Below are 27582 nucleotides of genomic sequence, written 5' to 3' on the forward strand. Positions count from 1 at the left end.
ACTCAACCACGGCCGATGGCAGTTATTAAATGGCCCATCTCAAAAGGTTTCGCTGGCCGCTGGTTTTCCTGACAACCACATGACACTGTCTTGTATCCTGAAACAGTTCTCTCCTTGTTACCTTTGGGCTTTCTCACACTACTCCACATTTGTCCTTGCAGGCTGGTGGCAGGTAGAAATGAGTCATAAATAGACACCATTCACCATGGCCAGCTGCTGCTTTCCTGTTTGATTCCAGCACCGCTGCCTTAGGAACTGTGACAGCAAAAAAAAAAGCAAAGAAAACTTTTTCCCTCAGTTGAAGCATCTCTAGTTATGTTATTTGATTTATGGCTCATAATGTAGTCCAATGGAAAACCATAACAGTGACTTATATTCTGACTGTTGTTTTGGACTTATCTACTTAAGTTCCCTGTCCCTAAACCATACACAATGGTACAGCTATCTACTTCCTTCACTTAACTCTTCACCCCTTTATTTATCTGTCTAAAAGCTGTAGCTTTTAGATAGATAAATAGAAAAAGATGTATTCAGGACTTGAAATAAGCACACTTGCAAATATAATACCATGACAATCAATTTAACCAGAATGCATTGAAAAAAAAAGCAACATAGTGTTTTGTTTTATTTTTTGGAAGGCATATTGATTTATTTATTTTTTTATAGTTACTTGCAAATTTGTTTTCAGTGATCATTTATAGCATGAACAAGCACCTATTCATGGATTGCCTATACATGCTGTGTATCATGCTAGTATCCATACAAAACGTGTTTGAGGTTCAGTGGAGCACAGAGACTCAGACAACAGATGTAAAATGAAACAGCCAAATGAATAAGCAATAAGGAGAAACAAGGACGTCACTGACCCGGGAGTTGGACACAAGAACCCACTAAAGTTAGAAAATCTGAAAACAGAGACAAACAAGACACTAAATAAATTAAACAAGACACACAACGGTCAGCATCAGAGAACATGAGTACAAAATACACAACTTATCAAATCCACTGAGCAGTAATAAAAAACAAATAGAGCAGAAGAAAAAATGTGACAGTCAGCCCTAGCATGATGGTTTTAATGGAAAAAGACAAATGTCCTCATGAACTAAATTCAAATACAACTGTGAATATAAAACCTTGCTCTTCAATCTAACTAGGATCTATTGTGAAAAAGCAGGACAGCGATTCTATAGTGTGTTTTCGATCTGAGAGATTGGTGTGCCGGGAAAGAGAATGGCAAGCTTAGTGACCACATCACGCTCCATTGGCGTGACATCAGTTTAGATGTACTTTATATTCCCAGTCGATTCAATGTTGATCCAATGACTTAAAAAATAAATAAATAAACTTAAAATGACTTCGCTAGATAGATTTACGCCCACAAGACTTGAGCTTGTGTTTAGCTAAATAATCTGTGTCTTCTTACAAGACACTTGATCAGCTTAAATGCTTTTATTTTATATTATTTGATACAAAAGCTATGCTTATATATATATATATATATATATATATATTTTTTTTTTTTTTTTTTTTCAATTTGAGACTGACACAATCTCATCGAAGAAAAAGTTACAAATTTGGAGTAAAGCGATCGCTTTGTTTTAAAGTCAGACTAGTACAATAAAACTGCCTAAAATGTCCATGAAGTTATGTTGCAATCATGGCACAACCATCTGGGCTGGGTTTCTTGACTGCGCATGGCAGTATGACAGATGACATTCTTGTAGCGGTTAAGAAGAAGCATTCAGTTGGGTTTCTGATAGCTGTGTGGTGACCTTTATAAGGGTTTGCCACATGATTTGAATACACTTGGTCAGTCAAAGTCCATGTCACTGGTGAAGCATAGCCCTGTTCATCAACAGAGCCTTATAAGATCAACTTTGGTTGAAAAAACACATTTAAAAGCCAAGACAAATTATGGCACAGATTTAATGATAAGGTTTCTTCACCAATTAAATCAGACAAAAAGTGAAACCCTGAGTCCATTTCATCACCACTGTGGCTTACCCTTCATGCATAAAACTTCCAAGGTTCGCATAAATAAACAGAAATTAAATACACTATTCATTTTTTTTTTTTCAATTTCAATCACAGATCCCTTCTGTAACTAATTATTTCGTTCGGTTTCTTCCACATATTCCCTAACCGAAGTCTATCCCAGTAACTCCGAGAGAGAAGCGAATTGCCTTCAGCTGGAATTGAACCCACAACCTCCTGTGAGGTTGCAGTAATAACTCCTTTACCCACAGTATGTGTTACCTTTGAGCAACATTTTTTTCATTATTATCTTCTTTACAAAATGACTTCCAAGTCATGGTCATAGAAGGTCCATAGAAGAACAATGATGACAGACTCCCTCAAAAGCTTTCTCCTAACTAGTTGCAGTAAGAATCCTGAAGCAGCAACTACTCATGGTCTGGTTTTGTCCAGGCTGGCAAAAAAAAGCTAATAATAGTAATCAAATGTCTTAAAATTCTTTTGAAAAAATGAAAGGAACTGAAAAAGGATGAAAGAAAATTCACCATTTACGTTCCTTTGGATTATATCACATTACTAGAGAGATTGAAAAGGAACAACTCTTTGTCAATATTTTCAGTAGAGTAGTTATGTTTAAAACGCATGTGTCTATGCCATGTCCTTTATGTTGTGTGTCAATTATGTGTTACGTAACTTGTCACTTGCTTCTGACTGATCCTCATCTTTGCTTAGGTTTTTCATTTCCTTTGTCAGTTCCACATTCTCACTCCGACTATTGCAGTATACATTTTTCTTGGTGTGATTTTAGCATATTGTTGGTATAAGTCCCGTGCTCTTCTCTGCTCCTCTTCATTAGGAGTCAGTTTAGACCAGACCTGGGCAAAGTGCGGCCTGGGGGCCATATACGGCCCGGTGCCTGTATTTTTGTGGCCCATTTGACGTCAGACTAAAACTGTAACTAGTATATCCTAATTTTACTGCCTTCTTTAGTTCTTTCTCTTTTAGTCACAACCACCACTTCAGCAGTAAATATAGCATGTTCTTGTTTTAAGACTTACATTTTCTTCTTTTCATTGGGCATTTTTGTTTTTCTTGTTCCTAAAAATACATTGAAGTATTACTGAAAATATATTTTAAAATAAATTGTCTTTTATCTTGAACAACTGGTCCATAATTGCTTTATACTGAAATTAAGTGGACATAAAATGAAATATTTCAATAGGTTTCATGGCATATTTACACTTCTTAATATCCCAACTTACACTTCATCTTCGTAGGTGGACTTTGTCCTTGTTACTGAAGTATATATTTGGGATATTTTCCCATCATGTTTTGTAGTCATCGCTGTCTTTCTTTCGATGATGGCCCCTCACAACTGTTATAGTTTTTCATGTGGCCCTTTAGGAGATTTAATTGCCCACCTCTGGTTTAGACAGTCTTCGTAGATGATGCGGTCGAAGACCATTTCTGGCTCTAAACATGACCAGCAGTGTCTGTCTCTCAACTAGCTCAGGTGACCTCTGGAACCTCGTATTTTTTTCTGAAACAGAGCAGTGGTCTTGCCTTACTTTGGTAGGTGTAGGTGTAGAAATTATGGGAGGATTATAGGACTACAGTGCAGTGTTCCCCATGCTCTTAAAGATGAAAACCAGGAACACATATCTTTGTCCAGCACTCCAGAATTCTACATACTCGCATACCACAAGACATTAAAAATGAAGATCAGGATCAAATTAAACCAATGCAGCAAGTCAAATCAGATTATGTCTGAAATTGTAAGACAGGTCCTGAAAAATCTATTCATAATTCATATCAATTATTCACTGACAAAATACCAGGACTGAGCTTGGTTTGATCGACTAGCTTCTCGCAGACGCCATATTTTTTCTTGGCTCTGTTTAAGTCGTTTTGTACTCTTTCATTCCAGTTTGCAATAGGTCAAGAAGACAATTATTACTGTATGTTGTACGCAAGTCTGACAGTAACGGATGAGGAGAACTGGACTGAGAGCTTACGAAAACTTCAAGCAAAGGCCAAGGAAGTGAAGTAAACTCAAGCCGTCATCAACCATTTAGGTCCCTGTCTATCAAAGTGTGTTTGCTTGGTTGGATGAAGCCACTGCAGGCTCTGCTGGTTTTGGGCGCCATTGATACCCTCGTTCTCAACAGAGAATATGTCAGACACATTTGGGCATGAACAAAGGTTTTTCATAGTTCTATGTGCACGTCTTGTCAAACATATTCGTCAGATATAATGGAATAAACTCAAAAGGTGTCAGAGTGACGTGCCAAATATTCCATGAAAAACCTCAGCGCTCCGTTCCCTGTTCTTGGTCAATGCACATATCCAAGAGAGGGAGAGAAGATGACACTGCCAAAGACACCCACTGCCGGCTTCACATGTCAAAATATAAAATCGATAGGAGCCAAAGACAAATGACTCTCGGCTTGATTCTGCAGAGCTTTGCATCTTGACACAGAATCAGAATTTCAGCATCTCATATGAATTTCAATGACTTTTCTTTCTCTTCTAGATATATTTAACCTCACATGGTGTGCTTATGTTCTGCTTATAAATCAGCCACCCACGCTTCTGTTCGAGAGCACAGTGCTGACCAAGCACTTTGGGAAGTCAAAAGCAAGGGGATGAAGGTTGTTTCACCGGACCATGGGCCAGAGAACAATACAAACTTAACATCAGCATACAACGGCTGAAGACTGAAAGGGAAAGCGCAAACGTGATAGTTTCAAAACAACAACATGACAGTCTAGAAATGTGGCTATCAATCAATAATTCCTCAACTGTTAGTGAGTTGCTTGTCATGCATAACTTCGCATTGCCTCTGCAATTTTCTTTGAAAGCCTGACATTATTGAGAACATGGAGTTATCTCCAAGATTGTGGTCCTGGCCATTCTTAGCAGAAGAGAAAAGTGAAATATGAACTTAACAGTTATGCACTTCGGTTACAGGCTTTAAAAATTGGCTCAGTTTTTGGAGTGCTGTTTACATTTTTGGTATGATATTTTTGAGCACACAAAAAATAAATCATTTTAAAAAACTCTACTGCTATTTAAGTGTAATATAAGGTTCTGTTATTTTGAAAATGTCCCAATAATTGAAAAAGGCCAATATTTGGTTGCCCAAATTGATGTGATATATAGTTGAGAAGTGATTTGAAAATAATCTTTTAACATGTAGCTTTGAACTGAAATTGTATGTTCTCTGTTGCGATGCACTGATTACATTGCATGTGCACATCTCTTAAAACAATGGATGGACAAATAAGGTGTGAGGCAGATTTAAAGCAACAAATATGATCTTAGTGCACCATTGTATTCGCAATTGTGTTCCTCCGCCACAACACTATTTCACAGCCAAAGATCTGTCTGTCTGGATATTTTGCTCAACTGCTCAACTTGAAAAAAAAACCCCAAAAGATTCAACAGCCTTTTTCTGAGTTGTAATGTTAATTTCAAGACCATAGAAGTTATGAAGAAATATTAGGATTTTATTAGAATCTAATTTGTTGGTTTCTCTCAACTAAACTTAACTGTTCGATTCATCATCTTTTTCTTCTCTCCTCTGCTTGTTCATTCCAAAATAATTTTGAATTATTATTTGTATTGCTTTCTTGAAATACATTTTGACAATAATGCAGTAAAAACACTGATTCTCGGCCTTGAGACAGAGAAGAAGAGCATGTCTAATTTTGTTGTGGCATGATTTCATTCTCGGTCGCCTCCTACTAGGGCTGTGGGTGAGGTCAAAAGGTGTAACGGAGTGAGTCCATCAGAGGCAAAGCTTAGTGAAATCATCTGTACAGCGTTATACTGGCCGAGGTGAAAGCAACTTGGTCAGACAGGGAACCTAATCAGATTTCAAAGTAAACACACTGCCGCTGGCACAAAAGGATTTGGTCCAAACGTTGTTGCTAACTGCATCTGTCTTCATTTTCCACAACTGCATGTAAAACACCAACCAAAAATAAATCTAAATGTAACAGGAGCCCATTCTAAACCACAAAGAGCACCTCAGTCGTACCTCAGCTTTGAGTGGGTAGCTGTTCATTTTAGACTTTGCCAACTATGAATGTATGTGTGTGACATGAAAATGTGTTTTTGCAGGAAGATTTATTTCTGCAAATACCTGTTGTAATTGTGGCTTCCAGTGGCCTATATGTTGACACAGAGTGGAACTATATGCTGCCATTCAGTTTTAATTAAAGACGCCATTTATCTGATGCATTTAAACATCTCAAATTCAAGGCAGTATGATGGGAGGAACACATTTTCAATCGCAATTCTCCCAGAGATTGAAACAGCTTGTTCAGAGGGCAATTTAACTATTGTGTCCTGCAGCCCCAGAGAGTGTGGTCCGCTGCATGGTGTTTATTGCTGGTCATCATTAGGGCCTTGGCCTTCAGTGGCACCTTGGCAAGGAGGGGAAACCCCCAACCCAGAGGACAGTGTATGACTTTTTTTAATGTGGTTGCTTTGGTATTTGGTGTTCCAGCAAAAACCAAACCACATATCAACCGACTGCCATGTGCAGACTTGAAAATTACAAGTGCACTGACTGCCAAAAACTGAGCGTAACTTAAACTGTACACTGCACTATTATTTGCATTGGTTTTCGAGAGAGATGATGACATTTTATCGTTCCTTTGTGCACTTGCATATAAGTGATGATCCTGGAAAGTTTTACTGTATCAATATCAATCAGGCAAAGAATATTCTTGTTTTCCTTCTGTATAGTACATCAACAAAGTATAAATAACAGTCATCTCGATGGCGGGCAGCACTGTATATGACATCAGATATCTAAAATGTCTCCGTAAGCAAGTTTGTGCTCGAGCCCTCATCAACAAGTATGTAATGTGGTAAGCGAGAAGCGTGCAAGCCTCCGCTGCAAGAGATGAGATCCACAGAGGCTCCTAAGGGAAATCAGAATAAAACTGTAGACGTGCCTGGAAAGCATATTTGTGAAGGAAACTAATTTGTGTAAGTCTCAACTGACTGTCCTACCAAAGAGTTGGGAAGAGGAGTGAATTAAAATGGAAATTGAACATGATAAGGACATCATGTGAATCATAAATGTCGGAGTTGGACCTGGTGTCTACCAGTCATTACAGGAATGCACTTCATTTGTCTCTACCTTGCAATGGAGCATGATGAATCCAATTTTGTCAGTCAGGATTCTGCAAGATCAATTCATCACTGCATCCGCAGAAACATCAGAGAAAGCACATTTAATAATGTTGCGACTGGAATGATTTTCATGGGCTTGCAGTCATTTCAGACTGTTAAATTTGTGAACAGCCTTTGTTGTTTGTGGGTAATTTTTATTTTTATTTTTATTTTTATTTTTATTTTTATTTTTATTTCCTAGTTGGCGGAACCCCCACTGACCATGTCAATAAATTATATTCTCATTCTGATTCTCATTCTGATTCTTTTTTTTTACTTTATTTAATCAAAGTGCATCTCTTATGCCATATAAATTCACATACCACGGACGGTTTCGTGGATTCCACAAACTTTTAAGTTCAAACCCTCATGCCCCCCCCGCCCCCATAAAAGGGAAAATATATCATTTTAAATACGTATTTATTGACATGTATGAGGGAGGACACGCCCCGTCTCGTAAAAGCAATGACGTAGACACGGCATGTTGTCAAAAGAGAAAAGATGGCGTCGGTGTCTGAGATGTATGATGTTGGCTGGGAAGGTAAGACAAAAAGAAGAGGTCTATCACTTCGTTTGCTTTCAAACGCGTATGCTTGTATATGATTTGAGCTAAAAAGTGCATGGACCTCGCTGAATAACTCTGAAAACACTCCAATTTAACACGCACTACGACAAAAGCGCTAGCTGCTAATTCTTGTGGTTAGCGCTGTATGCATGTGTAATAATTCCTTTAAATGTAAGTTACTGTGTATTAGCCGTCGTTTTTGATGACGTGCGTGATGGCCCTTGGGAAAGCCATCAGTCATAGTCTAAATTTGCTACTACTCTTAGATTTCTTCTTCTTTTTCTTTCTCTTGAGTTAAGGCTAACCACGGCTAAAGCTAATGCTATCGTGCTGGTGACATCTGCCCTTGAGGGAGACGCGTTACTCATGAAAAAGGGCTACATTGCAGCGAGTTAATAATAATTGAATTATGAGGAATATTATTCGTTTAAAGATGGCGTGTTACCCTCGTGTCATTCTTGTTAAACGATCACTCGGCAATGCCTAGTATTCCTATTGCTCTACTACAGTCGTGAGATCATATCGTACAATGTTATCACCTAATCTTGTCCACAGAGATGAGAGACAAACTGCGAAAATGGAGAGAAGATAACAGTAGAAATAGTGAACAAATTGTCGACGTTGGTGAAGAACTCATCAGTGACCATGCATCCAAACTGGGAGATGACAGTAAGTAGTTTTGCCTCGATGAATGCATCTGGTGATGCAGCGTGCGTCTATACAGTAGTGTTTCACTTTTGAAGAAAAATTGTGATAATTATTGATTGTTGTCAGCGAAGATAAATGCTTATGGTTCTGCTGCCATTCTCAGACCCTGAAGGAGAAGGATTTTGAATTATCATTGTTGTGCTATGGCATGACTTGCTTCTAATCCAAGCAGTAACTCAGGTCACCTCATTGAGGCTCTCTTACTTATCTACTTCAAAGGTAGTGACCTTTTGAACTTACTGTGAATGTGCCTCATCTTAAAAGGTTCTGTTTATTTTTTTGTTCCACTGAGCCTGAAAAAAATCTTGGGGAAACACCGCATACACAGTTATATATTTTTGAACATGTGCTGCTACTGTTATACAGTACATTATGAACATAACAACACAATATCCATGCAAAATTAGGCAGAAGAAAAAATACGATCAGTGGTATATATGAATGTAAGATGTCCGATCACACTTGTTTTAAATTGGTTAAACTGAACATTGTTATCCTATATCACAGATTTTATTTTTTGCTGGTGATTATGTAATATAAACAACGTGATAATTGTGTTACTAAACCATCAGCCACACTGGTTAAAGGCCGCAGGTGTGACTGTGCCGTCTGATGATTAAAAAAAAAACCCAAACTGGCAATGTTGTGAATGCGCATCTTGCTGCCAATATAATTAGACACATTGCATCAGACCAATGAAATGACAGTGCTTCGCCAATGTTCAGAATGTTTGGAAAAAGTTATGGCTTGTAGTCTAAAAATTACGGAACTTAGTCACATACAAAATTGTATTGTTCTGATTTTTTTTTTATCCTTTTATAACCTGTAATACTTGATGACAACATGTTCTTGAATAATCCACTTTCAAAATTGCAGTGTTCACCTTTCACTAAGGTCATGGTTTCCCTGAATAGCCCTCCTCGCCCTGCTACACAATCTTTTTCCAAGTCATTATGATTCATATGGTCAAGGATAAACACTTGTCATGACTTGGTTTTCTGGAAACTGGCTGTTAAAATGTCCCTAAAATGAGATGGCAATTATATAAGATTAAGCTAAGATAATAATAGTTGAGGAAAACTGTCAGCAATTGTTTGCTTTGGATGAGCAAGTCACTTTTCTGCTGAGTTTCTATTTCAATTAACCAGGGTGTTCCTCTTGGCTTAGTGTCGGGATGCTCTTGTATTTGATATACGTTCCCAAATTGTCACCAGTTTCACTGCCGAATAAAAGTACACAAAGAAAGAATGTGCCTGTGTTAAGACAATGTTGGAGAAATTGAATTGAAAATTTCAAATAAATACAGAGCAATAATTTAGCTTTGCTTAATGATAAGAGAATTGGTTATTGTGTGAGGTTAATATCGCACGCAGATGATAATTGTTGATGAAAAGATTTCACTTATCCACTCTGTTAAACCACAAAATTGCCTCAAGTGTGTCAGTGGCTCATGGAAGTAGAGGTGTAGAAGAAGAAGTTGGAGTTGAGGTGTCAAATTCAAAGTCGTTTGGAATAACATGATTGACTAGTGTGTGGAATGAGTACCTTAAGAAGGACACTGGAGGTCTGAAATACATAGACATGAACAGGGGCAACTCTGGGCTGGTTTAGGTACATGGTCTCCAGAGATTTGAGAGAGGACACAGACTACTGCTTTTGATAAATATAAGACCGCTACTCTTTTGTCTAGTTGCCTCCAACACTTTCAATCATCTTTATACAGAAAAAGAGTTTTATTATTTGATGAATATCGGTTTTGAGCATGTACATTTGTCTTTCTCAAAGAAACATTTTGTGCAGTTATTGAGGACTTCTGTGAAGTGTAGAGTTCATGAGGTCATGTTTAAAGGTGGTGCCAGACAAGAGTTAACACACCATCTCCTCTCTCTCTCTCTTGTGCCCAGTATGGATTATTTATGAGCAGGTGATGATCGCAGCGCTGGACTGCAGTCGCGATGACTTGGCGTTGGTAAGTTTTTAAGCTAGCTGCCTCACACACCCAGAAGCTAGAAAGCAATCGTCTGGTCTTTCACAGTGCTTTGCAGCTTCTTCACTGCCAAATGTGCAAATTAGATTTTTTATTTGGCGGGGTGGTATTTCTCCATCTGCGCTTTGGAAAAACACTTTGAGTTTGAAATAAAGGGTGTAGCAAATGAATGGCAAAGCATGTTTAATGTGTTTGCTGAGATTGGCCATCATTTATTGAGTTTAGCTGTCTTTCCAGTCTCGATTTATTCACCGTCCTCAGGTTAATGGTGTCGTTTTTGACTGCACATTTCATTGCTGAGTAATTTGCCAAATGGTCAGTGAAAGAGTACAAACATGGTAGAAGTAAAAATACAATTGCATATTGAATTATATGAACCAATCAGGCTGATTCGGGATAATTCGATAAAGTTTCACCAAAGATGTAATTACAATTATGACAACACATTCCAAACCACCAAAACAAATGATGTGATACAATCACTGCAACCATTGAGATCTTGTGCAGACTACACCACTAGAACAGAATGTCTTCAGTAATCACTGTTATTCTTGATTTTATTTTACTTCGCCCGACAGTTATTTGAGTGGCATGTGGTGCTTGTGTTTTTTGTTCTTTGGAAATGATGGCAGTGAGGCTGCACGGTGGTGTGGTTGTTGATGCTTAGGCCTCAAACCAGTAAGATCATACGGGGGTTGGACAAAATAATGGAAACTAAAAAAGCTTTAAGGTGTTTCTGTTATTTTGTCCAACCCCTGTAGATCTACAAGCTGGAACTCTTCATATGGGACAAGCAGATGGGTGTTCAGCATATTTCATTAATCGATGATGGCGTTTTTGAGTTTGATGCAAGTGAAACACAATTATCACTTGACGCTGGTTGACCTAAGTCTCTTCATGTAGGCACTTTGTCTGTTGGACTAACTTTTTATCAGTGTTATTGAAAGTAGCTATTCATAGTGCCCTACACCAGACACTATAGATACATGGGAAGTATAATGTTTTTCTGACACATTTTATCTTCAACATAGCAAGCACCTGCTGAAGTCCAAACCCTGAACATTGGATTTAGAAATGTTCTGTATTTCTGAGAGAGCACACAAGTGCATTGTAGTTACAGCAAACTATAATGAGTCTCACTATTTCTGCCCACATCCTTGCAGACCTGTCTACAGGAACTGAGGAAGCAGTTTCCAGATAGCCACAGAGTGAAGCGATTAACAGGCATGAGACTGGAAGCCTTGGAAAGGTAAGCATGCAGTCCCAAACCTCCAGAGACAGAAGGTGCAAAAATACACATGCCCACTTATGCAAGTTTGGAAGGTTCAAACTGCCAGATTTTAAGTGGTCCAATTGTCTTGATATATGGATGTGTGGAATGTATTTGAGGGGTTGGCTGTGTTTATTTTGGATAACCTAACGTTCTATTTTGAAAGAATGGTGAAAGAGTGTAAGCGGGAATTTGTACTGCGTAGTCCTGTAGCCCTTTTTAGTCAAGGTTTGGGAGTCCCAGGATGGAAGTGGTTGTATTCCAATGCGATTCAAAGGTCCCTCAGTATCTGGTTTCTATTTCTTTTGTTTCGTTTTTCTTGTCCTGACTTCTTCACATCCCTGCGTGGTGGCTTGAATTTAAAAAAATATAATTGGGTGTGCATCGCAACTCAGAGTTGTTCAGTCTCAGTTTACTACTGAGCTTACAACTCCCTCCTCCAAATCACCATTGCTGGTTTATCGGTTATGTCAGAGTTTATGTGATAATTGAGAGTGATTGCTTCAGCGCTGTCAGATTAAATAAACGCACACTGGGATCTAATTGGCAGCAGACAGCCCTAAACTTGAATGATATGGCTTCAAACAGCAAGGCCTTCCCCCAAGACGCACATGCACACCAACACATGCACTCCGATCCTAAATAAATAAAGCAAATCAAAGTGGCTCGTGAGTGGTTGCCTGGTGCCATCTGAAATCTCCCAAAGTGTGGCTGAGTAATAAAGTGAATGTGAGGGAAGAAGTTGGGCTGGAAAAGTGGGGCTGCTGTCGACTAATGGGAACCAGAGTTGCTTCTGTCTGTTGTCAGCTGTGGGCGGGTCACATTTGGATTATTTAACCCCACCCCTAGCTGATAAAAGTCACAGATGACCTTAAAAGAAAAAAAAACAGTTACCCTTCAACTCATAATTAGACATTACATGGGAACTGAAATCCTCCAGATTTCGTTTTACTGACTACAATTTGATATTTACATCTCATAAGTCTCTTTGTTCAAACATAATTATGTGGGATCAAGATGACAGTTTGAGGCGTGCAGTGTTGAGTATCACGACGTTGGAGAGAAGCGATAATAGATGACCCTTAGTTTAAGTTGTGTGAGAAACAACTCCAACTTTCCTCAGTGTTTATTCCTGAAAATCACTTTCAATTTCTGCATAGTCTCACTCCAATTACAGAAACCTGTTTCAGTGTTTATAGACACCTGATTACTTTGAGCTCCACTTGATTCCCACTTATCCCCCCTTTAAGTCAAGTTAAGCAACTGCATTTCATTTTTGTCCAGGTATGACGATGCAAACAAACACTATGATGCCATTCTCCAAGATGACCCCACCAACACGGTAGGAATTGTTACCTTTTGTACTTTTATTTTTCAATAAAGTGTTGACTTTGGTTTTCATTTGATCTTCTTGTCTTGAGTAACGTATCGGCCTATCAACCACACCGCTGAATCCGATTCTGGGACATGGCTCTGACGTTGTTGGAGGTTCATGGTTCTTATAAGTCACAGGCATGTTTGGTGAAAGAACCGCATCAATAAAGCCCAGTCTTTTGAAGTTTATGATAAATTAAACCTGTCAGACTGCCATTTTATGTGAACAGGGCTTAACTGAGGTACAGCCCATCTCTGTTTTCTACAGGTGCTGCACTGGTTACACTAAGTGGCTATTTAATTACTTTCATTGAAGCTGTCTGCATGCAATCTTATTAAATCATGAATAGAGGGACCCAGAAGTGACTATTCTGCCAATTTTGGAGCAACCGAAACAAAATGTTCATGCGCAAAATTACTCACACAAGGGCACATTGCCACATAAAAGATTATTTAAAGCATTTTCAAAAGAGGTTTTGACTTAATTTTAGTGGGACCTACACGTTCTCCCTGTTGCACCTCTTCAGTGGTGTGGTCGTGCAGGCACTTCAGCTGCAGCCCTTTTCATGTGGATTAGATCATCATCTTGGTACAGTTGACAATGAGTGAGTTTTTATCTCTGTCAGAACGAATTCTATGTGAGAAAAATCACAATTTTTGTTTTTATTTTTTACCCATTTAATTCCTTGCATTATGGGTAGCCACACAGGCTCCCTCCTGTTTTGCTTTAGGCCCAGCCTCTCTTCAACACTATGAGCTTTTATTTGAATACTGTTGTTGCTGTTGGAAATTCTAAAGCTTCCTTTGCCAGTTGGTCTTCACAGCAAATAGCTGGTGTGATTTAATAGAACTTTCATTGGGTTTCTGTTTCACAATGTCTCCAGGATGATAACTGCTAGTAAAGTTGTGAAAATAAATACTATCACTGGTGTGTTAGGTGAAATGACTGAAGCAAAATGTTAATTGTGTTAAAAGTGTTAATTTTGGTTTTATTGGTCTTTTTTTTCAATGTTTCAATTTATGTCACTTATTCACTCATGTTTTTGCATTGATGACATTTGAATCATTTTCTTCCCTATTGAACTTCAAGCTTTTTGGAGAATGAAAGTCCATACTTCAGCGAACGATAAATGATTTCTCATTATTACCATAAAGTGTGGGAGCGGCAATTAATAGACGTAGCTTGCGGCACCTTAACCTGACATTAAACTCATATGTAATGGAACTATATAACTTAATCACGCCTGAATTCCATTCCCTAGATATTCTCTAATTCTTGGTCGTTTTGACCTGGGTGTAGCAGTTAAGACTTGGGCAATGATTTATGCCACCTGTCCTGTCGTGAGAATATAATGCTTCCCTTCATGTGCTCCAACGTACTCCAGCCAGGCTGGGGATGTGCCTAAAATCTGGTGGAAAATCTGCCACCACAAGCAAGACTTGTGAACTATCCCAGCTAGCAATGCAGAGATTGGAAACTGAGCTGTTGTAATTATAGGCTATGGAATAGATGTGGTGTCCATTAACCAAAATTGTTGAATCAACAAAAATGATTTTTTTTTTCTTTTCACTTATGTGCCATGGCAGTGTCGAAAAAATATTTTAATCTCTTATCCCTGCCACCACCCTGATCCCTAATGTGGAAGCATTCTGAACTCTGGTTCAAAATGCCGTTCTCCAGTGAGATTTACTGATTACTTTTTAAACACAACCTGTTCACATTTATGCTTGATTCGCTTCATGATTCTTTGCCATAAACTTGGGTTTGGAATGTGCTGTGATGTGCAGACCACTATCACTCTGTACCATCAATGTTGAGACCATAGCTTTGTTAAATATGATAAAAAAAAGCCTTTAGCATCAACATTTAACACCACTAAAGATTATAAAGTACTGAACTGAACCATACTTTGTCTATTATTGTTAAGAGTAAATGTTATTCCAACATATTGTGGTCCACAGGTTTGAACTGACAGCATTTCAAGGAAAGTATGTGATAGAAATGATTTTAATGTGCAAATGACTAGTGAACCGCAACAGGTTCACTTACCCAGTGTCGAAGGCACTCATGTCCACTGGCCAAGAGTTGATGCATTCAAGTGAATTTCTTGTGATAGCAGGGTTATCCATCCCACTCAATCTAATTCAGACTGGGGAGACTTCAAGTAACTTAAGGCCACTTTCAACGTCAAAACACAATATTTTCTCCTAATGCAAGTTCGTCCGGTGCGTGCCGTGCCCACAGGAAGATGGGCATTAAGGTTTTGGATGGAGTGCCAGGCTTCCCACTTGCGGATGAGATGACTCATCCCTTTATCTCAGTCACTGAGTTCGTTTTACCTCCCGAAGACTGACTCACTACGCATACATGTGTGTACCGTTATCTCCCGTTTGATACTGTCCCTGGCTGTCTCCAATAGGTTTTTATTTAGTTTTTTTAACAGGCTCAGACTATAGTTTAGGATACATTTTGATCCTCGAAGGCTGTGGTCATGCTCTTAAGTGGTAATTCATTACAAACCAAAAGATGAGAACAGCACACACAGAAAGACACTTAAACCCAAAACATTTCCTATTATGCACTTGAGACAAACACTTTGAGTGGAATCTCTAATCCTGTTTACTTTCTTTTCTCCAGGCAGCAAGAAAGCGAAAGATTTCCATACTCAAGGCCCAGGGGAAGAGCGTTGAAGCCATCAGGGAGCTCAATGAGTATTTGGAACAGTGAGTGTTTCGACAAGAGGGTCAACCGCTTTCCCTTAGTGGCTTTTATTTTAATTAAAATGGTTTCATCTCAATGGGCCTGGCACAACTAGTGGTAACTATGCCAAAAAACTTTTCAATTCTGCCCAGTGTTTGACTGCCTAAAAACACAATTTCATCTTTTAATTTAGAACCTCATTGTGTCCCTGACTTTGTCTATTTCAAAAGCAATTGTTTATCAAGTGTTCCAGACAAATGACTGTCTGGTTACACAGTTCAGAATTATTATTCCGAATTATTGCATAAATAAATGCATTGTGCCACCAACTTCATTAGTAGGTGTGTAATGAATTGTTTTGTCTTGGCAGGTTTGTTGGTGACCAAGAAGCTTGGCATGAGCTGTCTGAGCTCTACATCAATGAACATGAGTAAATACACTTTTATCCTCTCAGTTTACCTCAACAGTATATGATGTGCTTTGAGAACTCGTCTGTGATGCATGAAATGCATTCAGGATGATGTTGTCATTTTGGACCATGAACCAAATGAGTCTCTGCTCTCTAATGTCATGGTAGTTTAAGTTCTTGCATTTTTCTTGTGCAGTAAAACAATAGCTAATAAAGCAAAATGATGCAGGGTCGAATTGAGTTTCAATTTGACAGTCGCTACTGGCATACAAGGATTACTTCATAATAGCAGTGATTTCAGAAGTTAATATAGAAAAACACAGGAAATTGCCAATAACTTTGGTCTTCTCCCTTTAACCACTTCTAAAGTAAACATGATGGAATGATGTCATCACTTTGGTTGTGCTTTATGGACACCAGGAAATTGCTGTGAACCATCAGACTTTATGCTTTACCAGTTCATTTGAAGGACTCTAATGCGCTCAACCAATTCCCCAAGCTGAACTAAACCAAGCCTGTTTTTGAATGAGGGTTTTGTAGCCTCAGTTTGCTTTTGTGTTCCTTTTGGTGGTGTTTCCTTATTATATGAGGGCATTTTGTTTTATTTTGTAGGCATAAAGAAGAACCAAAAATCTTTTTAATAGAAAAGCAAGCAGAGCTCAGCCCCATCCAGCCACTCATTTCTACTCATATGGTGATTTTTTTTTTCTTTTTTTAAACTGCAACATCGTATTGTATGTTGTACTGCAACATTATATTTATGAATGATTGAAATAAGTGAAGTAGACCTAAGAATCAACTTAAGATTTAATCTGTGGACAGCAGGTGGCAGTAACATTCTCAAACTTCACAAACAAGTTTGTCAAATGGTTCTTGGATTCAGATGGCATACTATAATCTCTGTATGCAATTCCATTTTCGTTATATATCCCGTTATTAATGTTTTATGAGAATTCCGTTGAAATACTTTTTTTCCATTTTTGAATCATTTTGCAAACAGATCAATACAGATGATAATTGTGTACCTGGTGCATATTTTTGTGTGTTTTGTATGTGTCAATATGAGAGGGATCTCAAGTCTTGATGGCTTGATCTACTGAGGGGTGTATTTTTGCCACAAAGGAGAGGCGCCTGGGTGATACTAAACCTCAGCCAGGGATAAGAAAAAAAGCCCTGTCTGTGTTTGTCACAGGAGAGTAGATTAATAGGATTTCAGCACTAAGCTTGTGTCTCTTAGTTATAGGAGCTCAAAGACCCATTGGGCTACCACTGATGTCTCAGTTGCCAAGGAGAAAGGGCAGACAGATGAGCCCTGTAAAAAATGATTTTGTCCTGTCATGGAGCAGTTGAACTTTAGTTTCAAATGTGTGTGTGCGACTGTGTGGTTGCTCGGGTGCAAAGCCAATGGCAGCAGGAATGTCTAGCATGGTGTGAAGGCTACTTATTGGAAATTTCTTGCTTTTGTTCGAGAGTCTTTATTGCAGTAGTTGTGAGAGGAAATCCTGGTGTGAGCGGATTATTGCCAGCTTATCCAGGCACTTCCAATATCACACTATTCACTCCCACATCCTCTTATCTAAGGGTGTGTCAATTTCTTTATTTTTTCATCTTTTTTTGGGTAACTAACTCCTGGTTTCCCCTCCTCCACCTCTTCCGGATTGTCCTGCATTATCATTGCTCTTTCATTTGGATAGGGATAGGAAGCAGCGAGGCAGAGGGAGAGCACTTGCTGCGAAATTCCCAGGAGAAGGTGGTGGTGCCTTTCTTTGCCAGAGAAAACAAACTGATGGAGAAGTGGGGCAGATAAGTAAACTCCCCCTTGTGGTCCAACACCCTTACCATCACATACAGAACCTGCCGACTCTTTGGGACCATTTACATGGTTGTAGCATCAATTAATATAAACAAGATAATCATGAATTGTTTATAAATGAAATACCTTGTGCTTTTTTAGGAGGAGGAGGTATATGCTAATATTTCTTTTTTTTTGTTTTAAAACGCACTTTTTGCTGTCTGAATCCATTTTTGTCTCATATGGAGTCAGAATGTGGTGTTAGAATGAGGGGAAATTCTCCGCTGATGGTTTTGCTGTCCTCCAAAAGAAACAAACATGACTCTTATAGTCTCTCTCATAATGGTGACTTGAGCCTTGCTCAAGATCCGTGGTATTTCGAGAGCTTTGGAACAGCCATGGGGAATAGCTTGGTGATGGTGGGGTTAGATTCCTCTGAGTCGAAGAGGTAAGTGTCTGGCCAGGGTGCAATGTTCTTGTTGATTTCTAATGGAACAGGCTCTAGTGCTGGCCAGGGCCACTGCACCAGCACATCTGAAAGTCTTTATGAAAAGGAAGTGGTAATTGTAAGCAGCCCCCAACCTTTTCAGGCCCTCTGATCTCTATATGCAGCCCCTTCCCCCTGTTTATTTCTTTTTTTTTTTTCCCTCAGTCCCCACCTTCTTTCCCCTTCGATACCGGTAATCTTCAGCTATTCGCTTTGGCACACATTAAATGAATGCCTTCATGTTGTGGCACCCACTGCTTTCCATGATGCCTTTTGACGCAAGCACAGTTGTTTGTATTCATGTGGGGTTTCTGATAAGATTCTCCTAAAACGTAAAACCTGACCTTTTTCTTACATCACTGCCAACAACCTTAGCTTGTCCAAGAGTTTGTTTTCCAGTGGTAGGCTGGTTCGCAGCTGTTTTGGTGCTTTTACTCTCCTTTTACTTTCAAATATGTTATGGTGTAACTTAAATACCTTGAAAACTTCAATCGTGAAAGTTCTTTTCCAGATTATAGAGCACACACAAATTAACTGATTGCAAAAGCAAGGGTGCTGAAATGACCTGATCTAGTAGAGAGACAAACACTGAGACCTCATGGAAGTTAGTGACCAATTTTTTTGGCCAAAATAAAATATGATTTCTGTTTAGTTTATGCATTATAATTACTTAGGAAAGAAATGAAATGCACTTTAAAGAGAGCTTATGTAACATGCATCCATTGAAGGGAGCTGCGAATGATTTCCATGAGGACAATAAAAATACCCATATTTGTTCCTTGCTGATAGACTTCTATTATTAGTGATCCGTGGTCCATTTGTATCTCATTAATTTTGAGTGGTGTTTGAGAGGCTCTAATAAATGCAACCTTTTATTTTTCCTTTCATGGTATTAAAGTGTGTTGAGCTGTATTTTGTCAGATTGTTATGCAGATGTTGAGTATCTTCAGGTCTCACACTTTGAAAGTGTGTGTGTGTGTGTGTGTGTGTGTGTGTGTGTGTGTGTGTGTGTGTGTGTGTGTGTGTGTGTGTGTGTGTGTGTGTGTGTGTGTGTGTGTGTGTGTGTGTGTGTGTGTGTGTGTGTGTGTGTGTGTGTGTGTGTGTGTGTGTGTGTGTGTGTGTGTGTGTGTGTGTGTGTTCATGACAGAAAATCATATTAGAAGTGAAGCAGGTTATGCATGAGGTCAACAATGCTGCAGTATACTGCTGAGAAGTGATCTCATTGTGTATAGGAACCAGCTGATCCCGTAATGCTCATCTCAAGACCATTATTTACTTGCTATCCATTTGTATCGTGAACATAATGTAGAGAATGATTAATGTCAATGGAGGTGGTATTATTGCTTTACACCGCACTAATGTCTGTAAAACCCAAGTCTCCTAAACCTCTAAATTATCAAAAAGTGTGAAGTATGTTCGAAAAAAAAGGAGTTGGGGGCGGGGGACATTTCTGCAAAATTGCATTTCAGGTTAACCGTAGCCACCGCAACTTTCAGTTCGTACATGTCTCTGGAATTTAATTGAGCGTAGTTGTTGCGCTTCACAGTTCAGCGAGCTAAATGACGACACATCCACAGCTGTATCAATCGACTCACTGTTTTCGTTGTGTGTTCCACAGCTATGGAAAAGCTGCGTTTTGTCTGGAAGAGCTGATGATGACCAATCCCCACAATCACTTGTACTGTGAGCAGTACGCTGAGGTAGGTATCCACATTGGACGTCCCACCAGCGAGCACCGAGACGTGCTGTTGAAGGAATGTAAACTCCAAATAGAGCCCCTTTTTCATGGCAAATGTCATGGAAAATATTTGCATAATTCCGAGTATTTCTTATCATCTACTGATATTGACGTAGTATCACTCCCCTTGGTCACTGCTAACTAAGGTATGTGTTGAACAGGTGAAATACACTCAAGGCGGCCTTGAGAACTTGGAGCTGTCAAGAAAGTATTTTGCCCAGGCTCTGCGGCTGAACAACCGAAACATGAGGGCACTGTTTGGACTATACATGGTAAGTACCACCTATGAACGTGAAGTGGAGAGCGAAAACAAATCTTTTATAATCATGTGGTTTGTCAAGGTTGAGAGTGGCGTGTGTGAGCTTGTGTGTTTTGAGGACCACTTAGGTCACCCTCGTGCTGACTCAGTTGGTGAACTCCGACATGGAAAGTCTCCCCCTTCGGGAACTCCTCATTTCAGTAATCACACCACTCTGGTGAGAACGCTTGTTATTTTTACGTCTTGAAAAGGAATAAAGTCATGAAGTCAAAACGGAACAATATGACAAAAAGAGTGAGGGGGTGTGTGTGTGATCAAGTGAGCGTATGAAAACTGAAGCATTTTTGTTGCTGGCAAATGTCCCAGCCAGGTGCCAATTTGATTGTAGTCTCGGCGAGCAGGCCTCCAATTTAGATATTTGTTTAAACAGGATGTTGTCTGAGGCCACCAATGCATCATATGTAAGTGAAACCTGACATATAAACACAAACGAAGCAGCTCATGGAATAAAACGGTGCAGAGGGGAAGTTAGTCTAACATAGAAGGACCCTGTGTTTTCCTCTGTGCTGCACTGGGATTCCTCAGGCAGTCCAAACACTTTATAACGGCAGCGGGGCGTCTGAAACCGCTCTCAAGTGTACGCCGCGAGTACAGAAGGAACAGGGCTGGGTCAAGCCGGAGACTCTGCTTCTGTTCAATTTCAAGTTAGCCTGGAGACAGAGCAGACCCTGCACAATTTCCTGACAAGGCATCCAGCCGCACTTGGGATTTTAATGGCTATTTCAGGTAGGAGTTTATTCTTTATCAGTCACAGATCAAGCCGAGGTGGTGTTTTGCAGATTGTCAGTGTGCCTTAATGGTCCAGACCTTGTCAGGTGCAAGAAGTTCAGCGAGAGGGCAGGAAACCCATCATCTCTCACCGGCTTAGGCACTTTAGCACAAGTCCTGGCAGCACTGACCACAGTTGGGCTGCGGGTTAGTTACTCCACGACACTAGCGTGGGGATTCCCCACTATAAACTGCACACTGTTATTCAGGGATTGCCTGTCTGAGTTGACATCATTTCAGTTTGAGGTTTGAGTAAGAAAATAAGAAATCAGGCAACTGCTCGGACAAGAAAAGACTCCAGAGCCAAAAAAACAGAGCAGGTTGATTGGTCTGTAGTTAGAGTTTCACCATTTTAATCGGGAGGACTATGATACGCAGGCAGGGTAAGCCCTCTGGGGTTTGCTCTGAGGAGCTGACGGCAGGAACATGGGAAAGACATGGGATTTGTGGTTTGGAGTGGAGCTGTCAGGGCAGTCTGACAGTGATTCACGGGGCGCTTCTCGCTGGATGCAAGACCTTTTTCAGACACACAAGGTCCTTTCATTGATGGGAGTCGATGGTGCTGGAGAAATTAGGCCCTGTTAAGTGACAATTTACGTATGAAGCATTAAAACACTCACTTTTTCCTCTCTATAAATGATTTCTTCTGTGTCATCAGGCCAAGGTCTGTTTTCTCTCTTCATTCTGCCACAATGACTAGTAGAGTGGGAGATGGTGAAAGTGGTTGCACATTCATCTCAATTATGTTTTTTATTGCTCTCTCACCAAGTTCTCACTGAAGACCATCTCCTGCCTCCTCTTCTCTTCTTTTCCCTGCCAGTCTGCAAGTCACATCGCTGCCAGCCCCAAAGTTAGTGCCAAGGTGAAGAAAGACAACATAAAGTACGCTGCTTGGGCTGCCAACCAAATAAACAGAGCATATAAGGTGAGGAAATTTACCTTTCATCACCTGAACTACACTTTTTTTCCCACTGACCCAGGTCCACTGAGCAGTCCACCTGTTGTTTTAGCACACCACCCTTAGACCTTCTTTGTGTGTGTCTTTAAAGAAGTCACGACCTGTGCATGTGCAGTAATCCAGAAGGACGCCACTGACTCTCAGTGTTAAAACAACAACCCTGTGTCTTCCACTGTCTCTGGCTACGTTTTCTGTTAATGTGTTGACTTAAGGCCGCAACGTCTGCCATGATTTAATTCTACATCCTGACTCCACAGATGAACCACAAGTTGATTCCTCCAAACCACTACCAAGCCTGGAGATATAGGAGTAAAGTTTGTCTATTTACAGTTGTGTTAAAATGAGTCCAGGCTCTCCAAAGAAGAAGCTAAGAGTAGTCCAAGAAATGCATTCGGGTGATTTGGTCATTGTTTGGTTAATCTTTGGGTTTGCTTATATTAGGATGAGGAGGGAAGCCAAGTAAAATTGCATGTGTATATATGAGCTGCATTAAATTAGGAAGAGTGTGTCAGAATTCCTATGCAATTACAGGTTTATTGATGTCCAGTATCATCTCCAGATATGTGCTGCACATCAATGTTTACATGAGTTCTGACCTTAAAAGCTCTTCCATCTCTTCATGTTGGAAAACTTGCGAACTTCCAAAGCAGTGACTCTGCTAGGCTTAGCGCTGGATATTCTCCTCTATCCAATCAGTTATATATTTCCTAAACAATTTGGAGATGTAAATGTGGAACCTCAAAAAAAAAAGATGGTGTTGACACCTCACACTTTGAAAGACTTGTCTGGCTGACAGAGCCATATTTAAGCATCAATCGTTGCACATGTAATAAGAGGTTTCTTTCTCAACATGTGTGGGTCCTGTTTAGAGAGCGGCACCATGCTGAGGTTCTAAAGCCTTCGTCTCACCACATTCACCAACCGCCTGATGCGCACATTTCACGTGTTGAGAGCTGAGACGATGACTGACGGAAAAAAAACTTGCGTGTGAATAACTTCATGGTGATTTGATGTTTTCCCTTACTGCTTTTGAAGAGGCATCATTGGAGAGCTTTGAGCTTCTGAGTTCAAATGAGGTTTAGATTCATCACAGCCTCTGAAGACAACGTCGTGTCTTAGGTTAATCAGCAGAAGTCCGTCATATTTCTCTGTTTTGACCGAGACACTGGCTGACCTCACCTTTCCTGTCACTGTCTGTCTTTGATCCGAGCCGGAACAAAATGTACACGTCAAAGTGCCAGCTTTTATCACAGACAGGGCCTCAAGATGAGGAGAAGGTCAAAGTGTGAGAAGGGAAAATCTAATTCGGAGCCAAGCAAACATCTCAATAAAGCAAGTGAGGGGTCAGTCTGAGGACGTCTTTGGATGGGTAAAGAGAAGAAGCTGCCAACTAGATCAGACCTCAGAGATTGTCCGATTGCTACCAGAAATGGTGTCATGTCAAACAAAGTGGGAACGTATTGAATGTTTCAGTTCAGCGTCTCTTTTCACAGTGACGTATGCTAGAATCTCTCATTTGTTTTGGCCCCAAAGCAGTTTTTACTGTGACAAAGCAGGTGCACTGAAAGCAACCACAGGTTGTGCAGAGTTTTTTTGTGCTTCACTGGATCCAGAACAACCCATTTAGCGGTCAACACCTCTTGTTGAGCTACAGTGATTCCACCTCCTGTGATCCATGGTGTCTGTGAAGGTCCAGTGGCTCGATCATAACGCCCTGTAAGAGGAAACCTGGATGTTAATGAGACCCATAAGTCAGTGGCACCTCTGTCCTCGACAGACGATTGAAATATAAATATGTACAGGTAATCCTTCCCACATGTGCACTCATTAATGTTTCCAACTCATTTTCCTCCTCACCTCCAGTTCAATAACTTGAAAGGCATTGTAGGAAGGAGTGTCACTGTGGGCTCTGTCGGGCAGCTACAGGCTGCCGCGGCTCGTGCTGGCTGATTGATGGCCCCTTAAAAGAGTTTCTCGTGTCAGTCGTCCGCTTTTATTAGCCCCTCCAGACCTGGTGATTGTCATACCTCAGTGTGAGAAAAAGGTGGACAGGTGGGAGCAGACGTCAGCGAGAGGTCACGGCAGCAAAAGAGGAATTAATAAGGGGGTCCAGTTGACGTGCAGAAGAACTCAGAGTTGTGCGCTTCAAGGCACAGGAAGGTTGAAACCCTCATGCTTCAGCGTAGCCTCGTAAACAGGTTCTCCGTTCCGTCCTTTGTCTTGAGCTGCGAGGGCCTGCTGCCTCACTGCTCCATTATCAGCAGCTCCAAATAGATGCAGAGCTGTCTGGTCGGCTCCTGCCCTGTTCTCCAACAGTAGGAGTTAATGTGGTGGTCTCACCTCAGGCTCAAGAGATAATTGACTACCGGGCCTGGGGTAATGGCGCATTAGGCTGCACAGCAATGAAACGCACTGATCATTACAGACGACCCGCCGCACTCACAAACACACACACACAAGACTCTAAATCTAGAGGAATGACTCACACTTGGAAATGATGCAGCCAGTTGAACACCTTAGCCAAGGAAGCTTGGCAAGGGACGAAGGGAAAAAACTTTTGCCATTGAAACAGTGTACCGGCTACATTAAGGCTACTGTTCACAGGTTTTTCCAAGTCTCTATCAATGAATAGCAGTAAAACGGCTGAAGACAATACACCAACTGTGTTCTGTGTTACACTCTAAACAAGTGTGTTCACACTGGTTATTACTCAACAAGCAGTGACCACCTCCTTATATTGTATGTCTCCCCGTTTTTCTTCCAAACTTTGTGGGTGTTTAGATGGGTTCATTCATAGCCTGGGTTTATTCTCCAGCCCTTTGTAAAGGCACAGGAACATGTAGATGCATCAGAACTGTGGAGGCAGCTAGTGATATCATGAGGGAGGTACTTGGTGACAAGTCACCGGCGATGTCACCCAATTTGTGTGCAGACTAGAAAGTTGTTCCAGAAAGATTTATTTCTGGCCGTAACCGTGGGTGAAGTCAGGTTAATTGGGCCGACAAATTATAATATCCCTGGTTCTGTGCCCAAGGTCAGGGAAGTTGCCTTTGTCTTCGGCATTTTGGTAAGGAACGCTTAAGGAAATGCGTAAGGAAGATTATCGGGGCCACAACAGAGCGTGTACGTACTGTATGTGGGTCATCATCACTTCCTGCTCGACCCAGTGGACATGGATCTGAAATGAGAGCGGGGTGTTATTTGCTCCTGTACTGGAGGCCATGAACTAATCGTGAGCATCCGGTCTCTAAGCTCGCACACAAATAGATGACTAAAATGGCACTTATGCAACAATTGGCTGAAAAAGTCCTCCGCTTAAAGGGTTTATTTTACTTCGCATGACCTCTTTATTATCAATTCTGCCGGGATTATGTGTGCATCCGGTTGTGCAGATTTTAACCTGAACCATTTGCCTGTGATGTGGGTCCAAGCGCTTTTGAAAGCCTTGTCATTTCACTGAGCTTTTCGGGGGCAGATTGAACTGATCATCTTTCTTCTTTCTCTGACATGCAGCTGGCCGGTCGGGGGTCCAAGGAGAACAAGTGCTCGGTGAAAGCTGTCGAGGAGATGCTGGAGTCCATGCAGATCACCATGTCGTAGACGTGTGTTCACACCTTCCCGTGCTCACTAATCCCTTTCTGTTTGTCTCCGTCACACACAACTATGATTTCAGAAATGTCCTGCAGCACAAGAAGCCATCCAACAGACCCTCATGTTGTACATACTGTTGTTTTGACCCTCCTCCATGTCCTGATACGACTAATGACAATGTGAGACTCCTCGTAGTCATGTTTGGGACAGATGACGTGTACAGTAAATACTATTTATGAAGAGCTGTGAAGGTCGCAACTCTCTGCACACAGTCCTCCACTGTTTCCCTGATCTTGTCTCTAGAGGCACATTTTTGTTTGAAATCATTTCCAAATGTCTTAATAAAAGTCTTATTTGAAGTGTCAAAGGAAGGACAATCCTCTTATTTCGTTTTAGTGGTGGCTTCCGGAGAAGAATGGGTGATGCCACTGTTTTGTGATGTCATCGCCAAAGCATTTCAGAGGTCCTCCTTTTTAATTAGAAAGAAGAGTCTGAGGACAAGTGTGTGTGTGTGTGTTGTCAGAGATCCTTCGCAAAGTACAGGCTTTCACACGTTACCAACCTCACCACGGGAACTTTTTTTTGGTGTCAAAAACAAAGGTATGTTGTTCTCAACATGCTGATATAGAGCACATCACCCCAGGGCTCACAGTCTCAGAATGGGCTAGTCTGGCTGTGAGGAATTCTGGGATGTCCCCCGAGCTTGACAGAAGATGTGGTCGGCAGAGATTTTCAGTCAAGTGTAAAAACTACAAACCTTAAATGGCTCAGACGTCTTTTGTAGCCCGTGAAACAGCAGTTCTAGTCTCTCATTTAGTCCTGCAATTATTAGTTTGTTGTAAAATTTGGATTGTCTCTGACAGCTATTTTGCAAACACATACAGACCACCTCACAATTGTGGGTGTAAGACCTGATCTATATATTGTTAATATGAATTCCAGACACCAGTTCAGATCACCACAATATACATATGAAATCTGTGGTCATAGACCCCCTTGCCATCATTTCTAGAACCAAGACCCACAAAACATGTTTTAAGAGACTCACTCAGTGCTGAGTGGGTCTGAGCCGACCATGTTGGTGCGTCTGGACTTGCTGAGGTCACTTGTATACCGGTTTTACAGACTTGTCAATGACTGTGATGGGACTCCATCATGAGTTGATGGCGTCTGCGTGGAGCCCCACTGAGGCAACAGTGCCATCTGTAGTCTGGATAATGTAACAATGCTGAAGAGGAATCACCAGGAGTAGTAGTAGCATAGAAGAGCTAGACTACAACCAAGAGAACAAGACTTGAAGAAGTCGTGTCCAAAAACAAGACCAAACTGAATACAGAAGACAGACACAGACTATTTGCCGCTATAAATCCAAACGCACTAATAGACCACCTTCCAAGTCAATTGTCACCCAACTCTGAAAGTTTTATAGAAATATGTCCTTCCATTTATTCTGTTTACAAATGGATAGATGGAGACACCTATATATAATAATTGTATTTTAATATATGTGTACATAATTTTCAAAACACGTCTGAATGTTCCTGGATCTGCAAAGTTTTGACATACTGTTGATGCTGTTCAGTTTTAAATGTCTGAACTGTGTGTTAAATTCTGTCCACCTTTTTAGTGTGTTGCAGATGGCCATGCAGTTTTTTTTAAAGGTTCATATCAGTAATAGAGTTGCAAAAGGTATCCTGCCTTGTCATCAGTCTGTTTTTCAGTGTTTTATATACAAGGATTACAGTCATTTTTGA

General features: G+C 40.5%; 1 protein-coding gene across 1 annotated transcript; it reads left to right on the plus strand.

Annotated features, from left to right (window-relative positions):
* Window positions 1-7636: 7636 nt before the first annotated feature.
* On the plus strand, window positions 7637-26186 carry emc2 (ER membrane protein complex subunit 2). The gene is made up of 11 exons (XM_053881457.1): window positions 7637-7702; window positions 8282-8395; window positions 10339-10403; window positions 11585-11670; window positions 12976-13033; window positions 15704-15789; window positions 16137-16196; window positions 20073-20154; window positions 20354-20464; window positions 22100-22204; window positions 25751-26186. The coding sequence occupies exons 1-11, from the start codon at window positions 7663-7665 to the stop codon at window positions 25835-25837; spliced, it is 894 nt and encodes a 297-aa protein (XP_053737432.1). The 5' UTR covers window positions 7637-7662; the 3' UTR covers window positions 25838-26186.
* Window positions 26187-27582: the final 1396 nt, after the last annotated feature.

This window comes from Synchiropus splendidus, chromosome 12 (assembly GCF_027744825.2).
Source record: "Synchiropus splendidus isolate RoL2022-P1 chromosome 12, RoL_Sspl_1.0, whole genome shotgun sequence".
Classification (NCBI taxonomy): domain Eukaryota; kingdom Metazoa; phylum Chordata; class Actinopteri; order Syngnathiformes; family Callionymidae; genus Synchiropus; species Synchiropus splendidus.

Excerpts from the sequence above, each read along its gene's own strand:
- emc2 (XM_053881457.1), top strand. The coding sequence starts at position 7,663 with ATGGCGTCGGTGTCTGAGATGTATGATGTTGGCTGGGAAG. Across the intron at positions 8,396-10,338 it reads ATCCAAACTGGGAGATGACA|TATGGATTATTTATGAGCAG; the intron begins GTAAGTAGTTTT and ends TCTTGTGCCCAG. Across the intron at positions 20,155-20,353 it reads ACTGTGAGCAGTACGCTGAG|GTGAAATACACTCAAGGCGG; the intron begins GTAGGTATCCAC and ends TGTGTTGAACAG.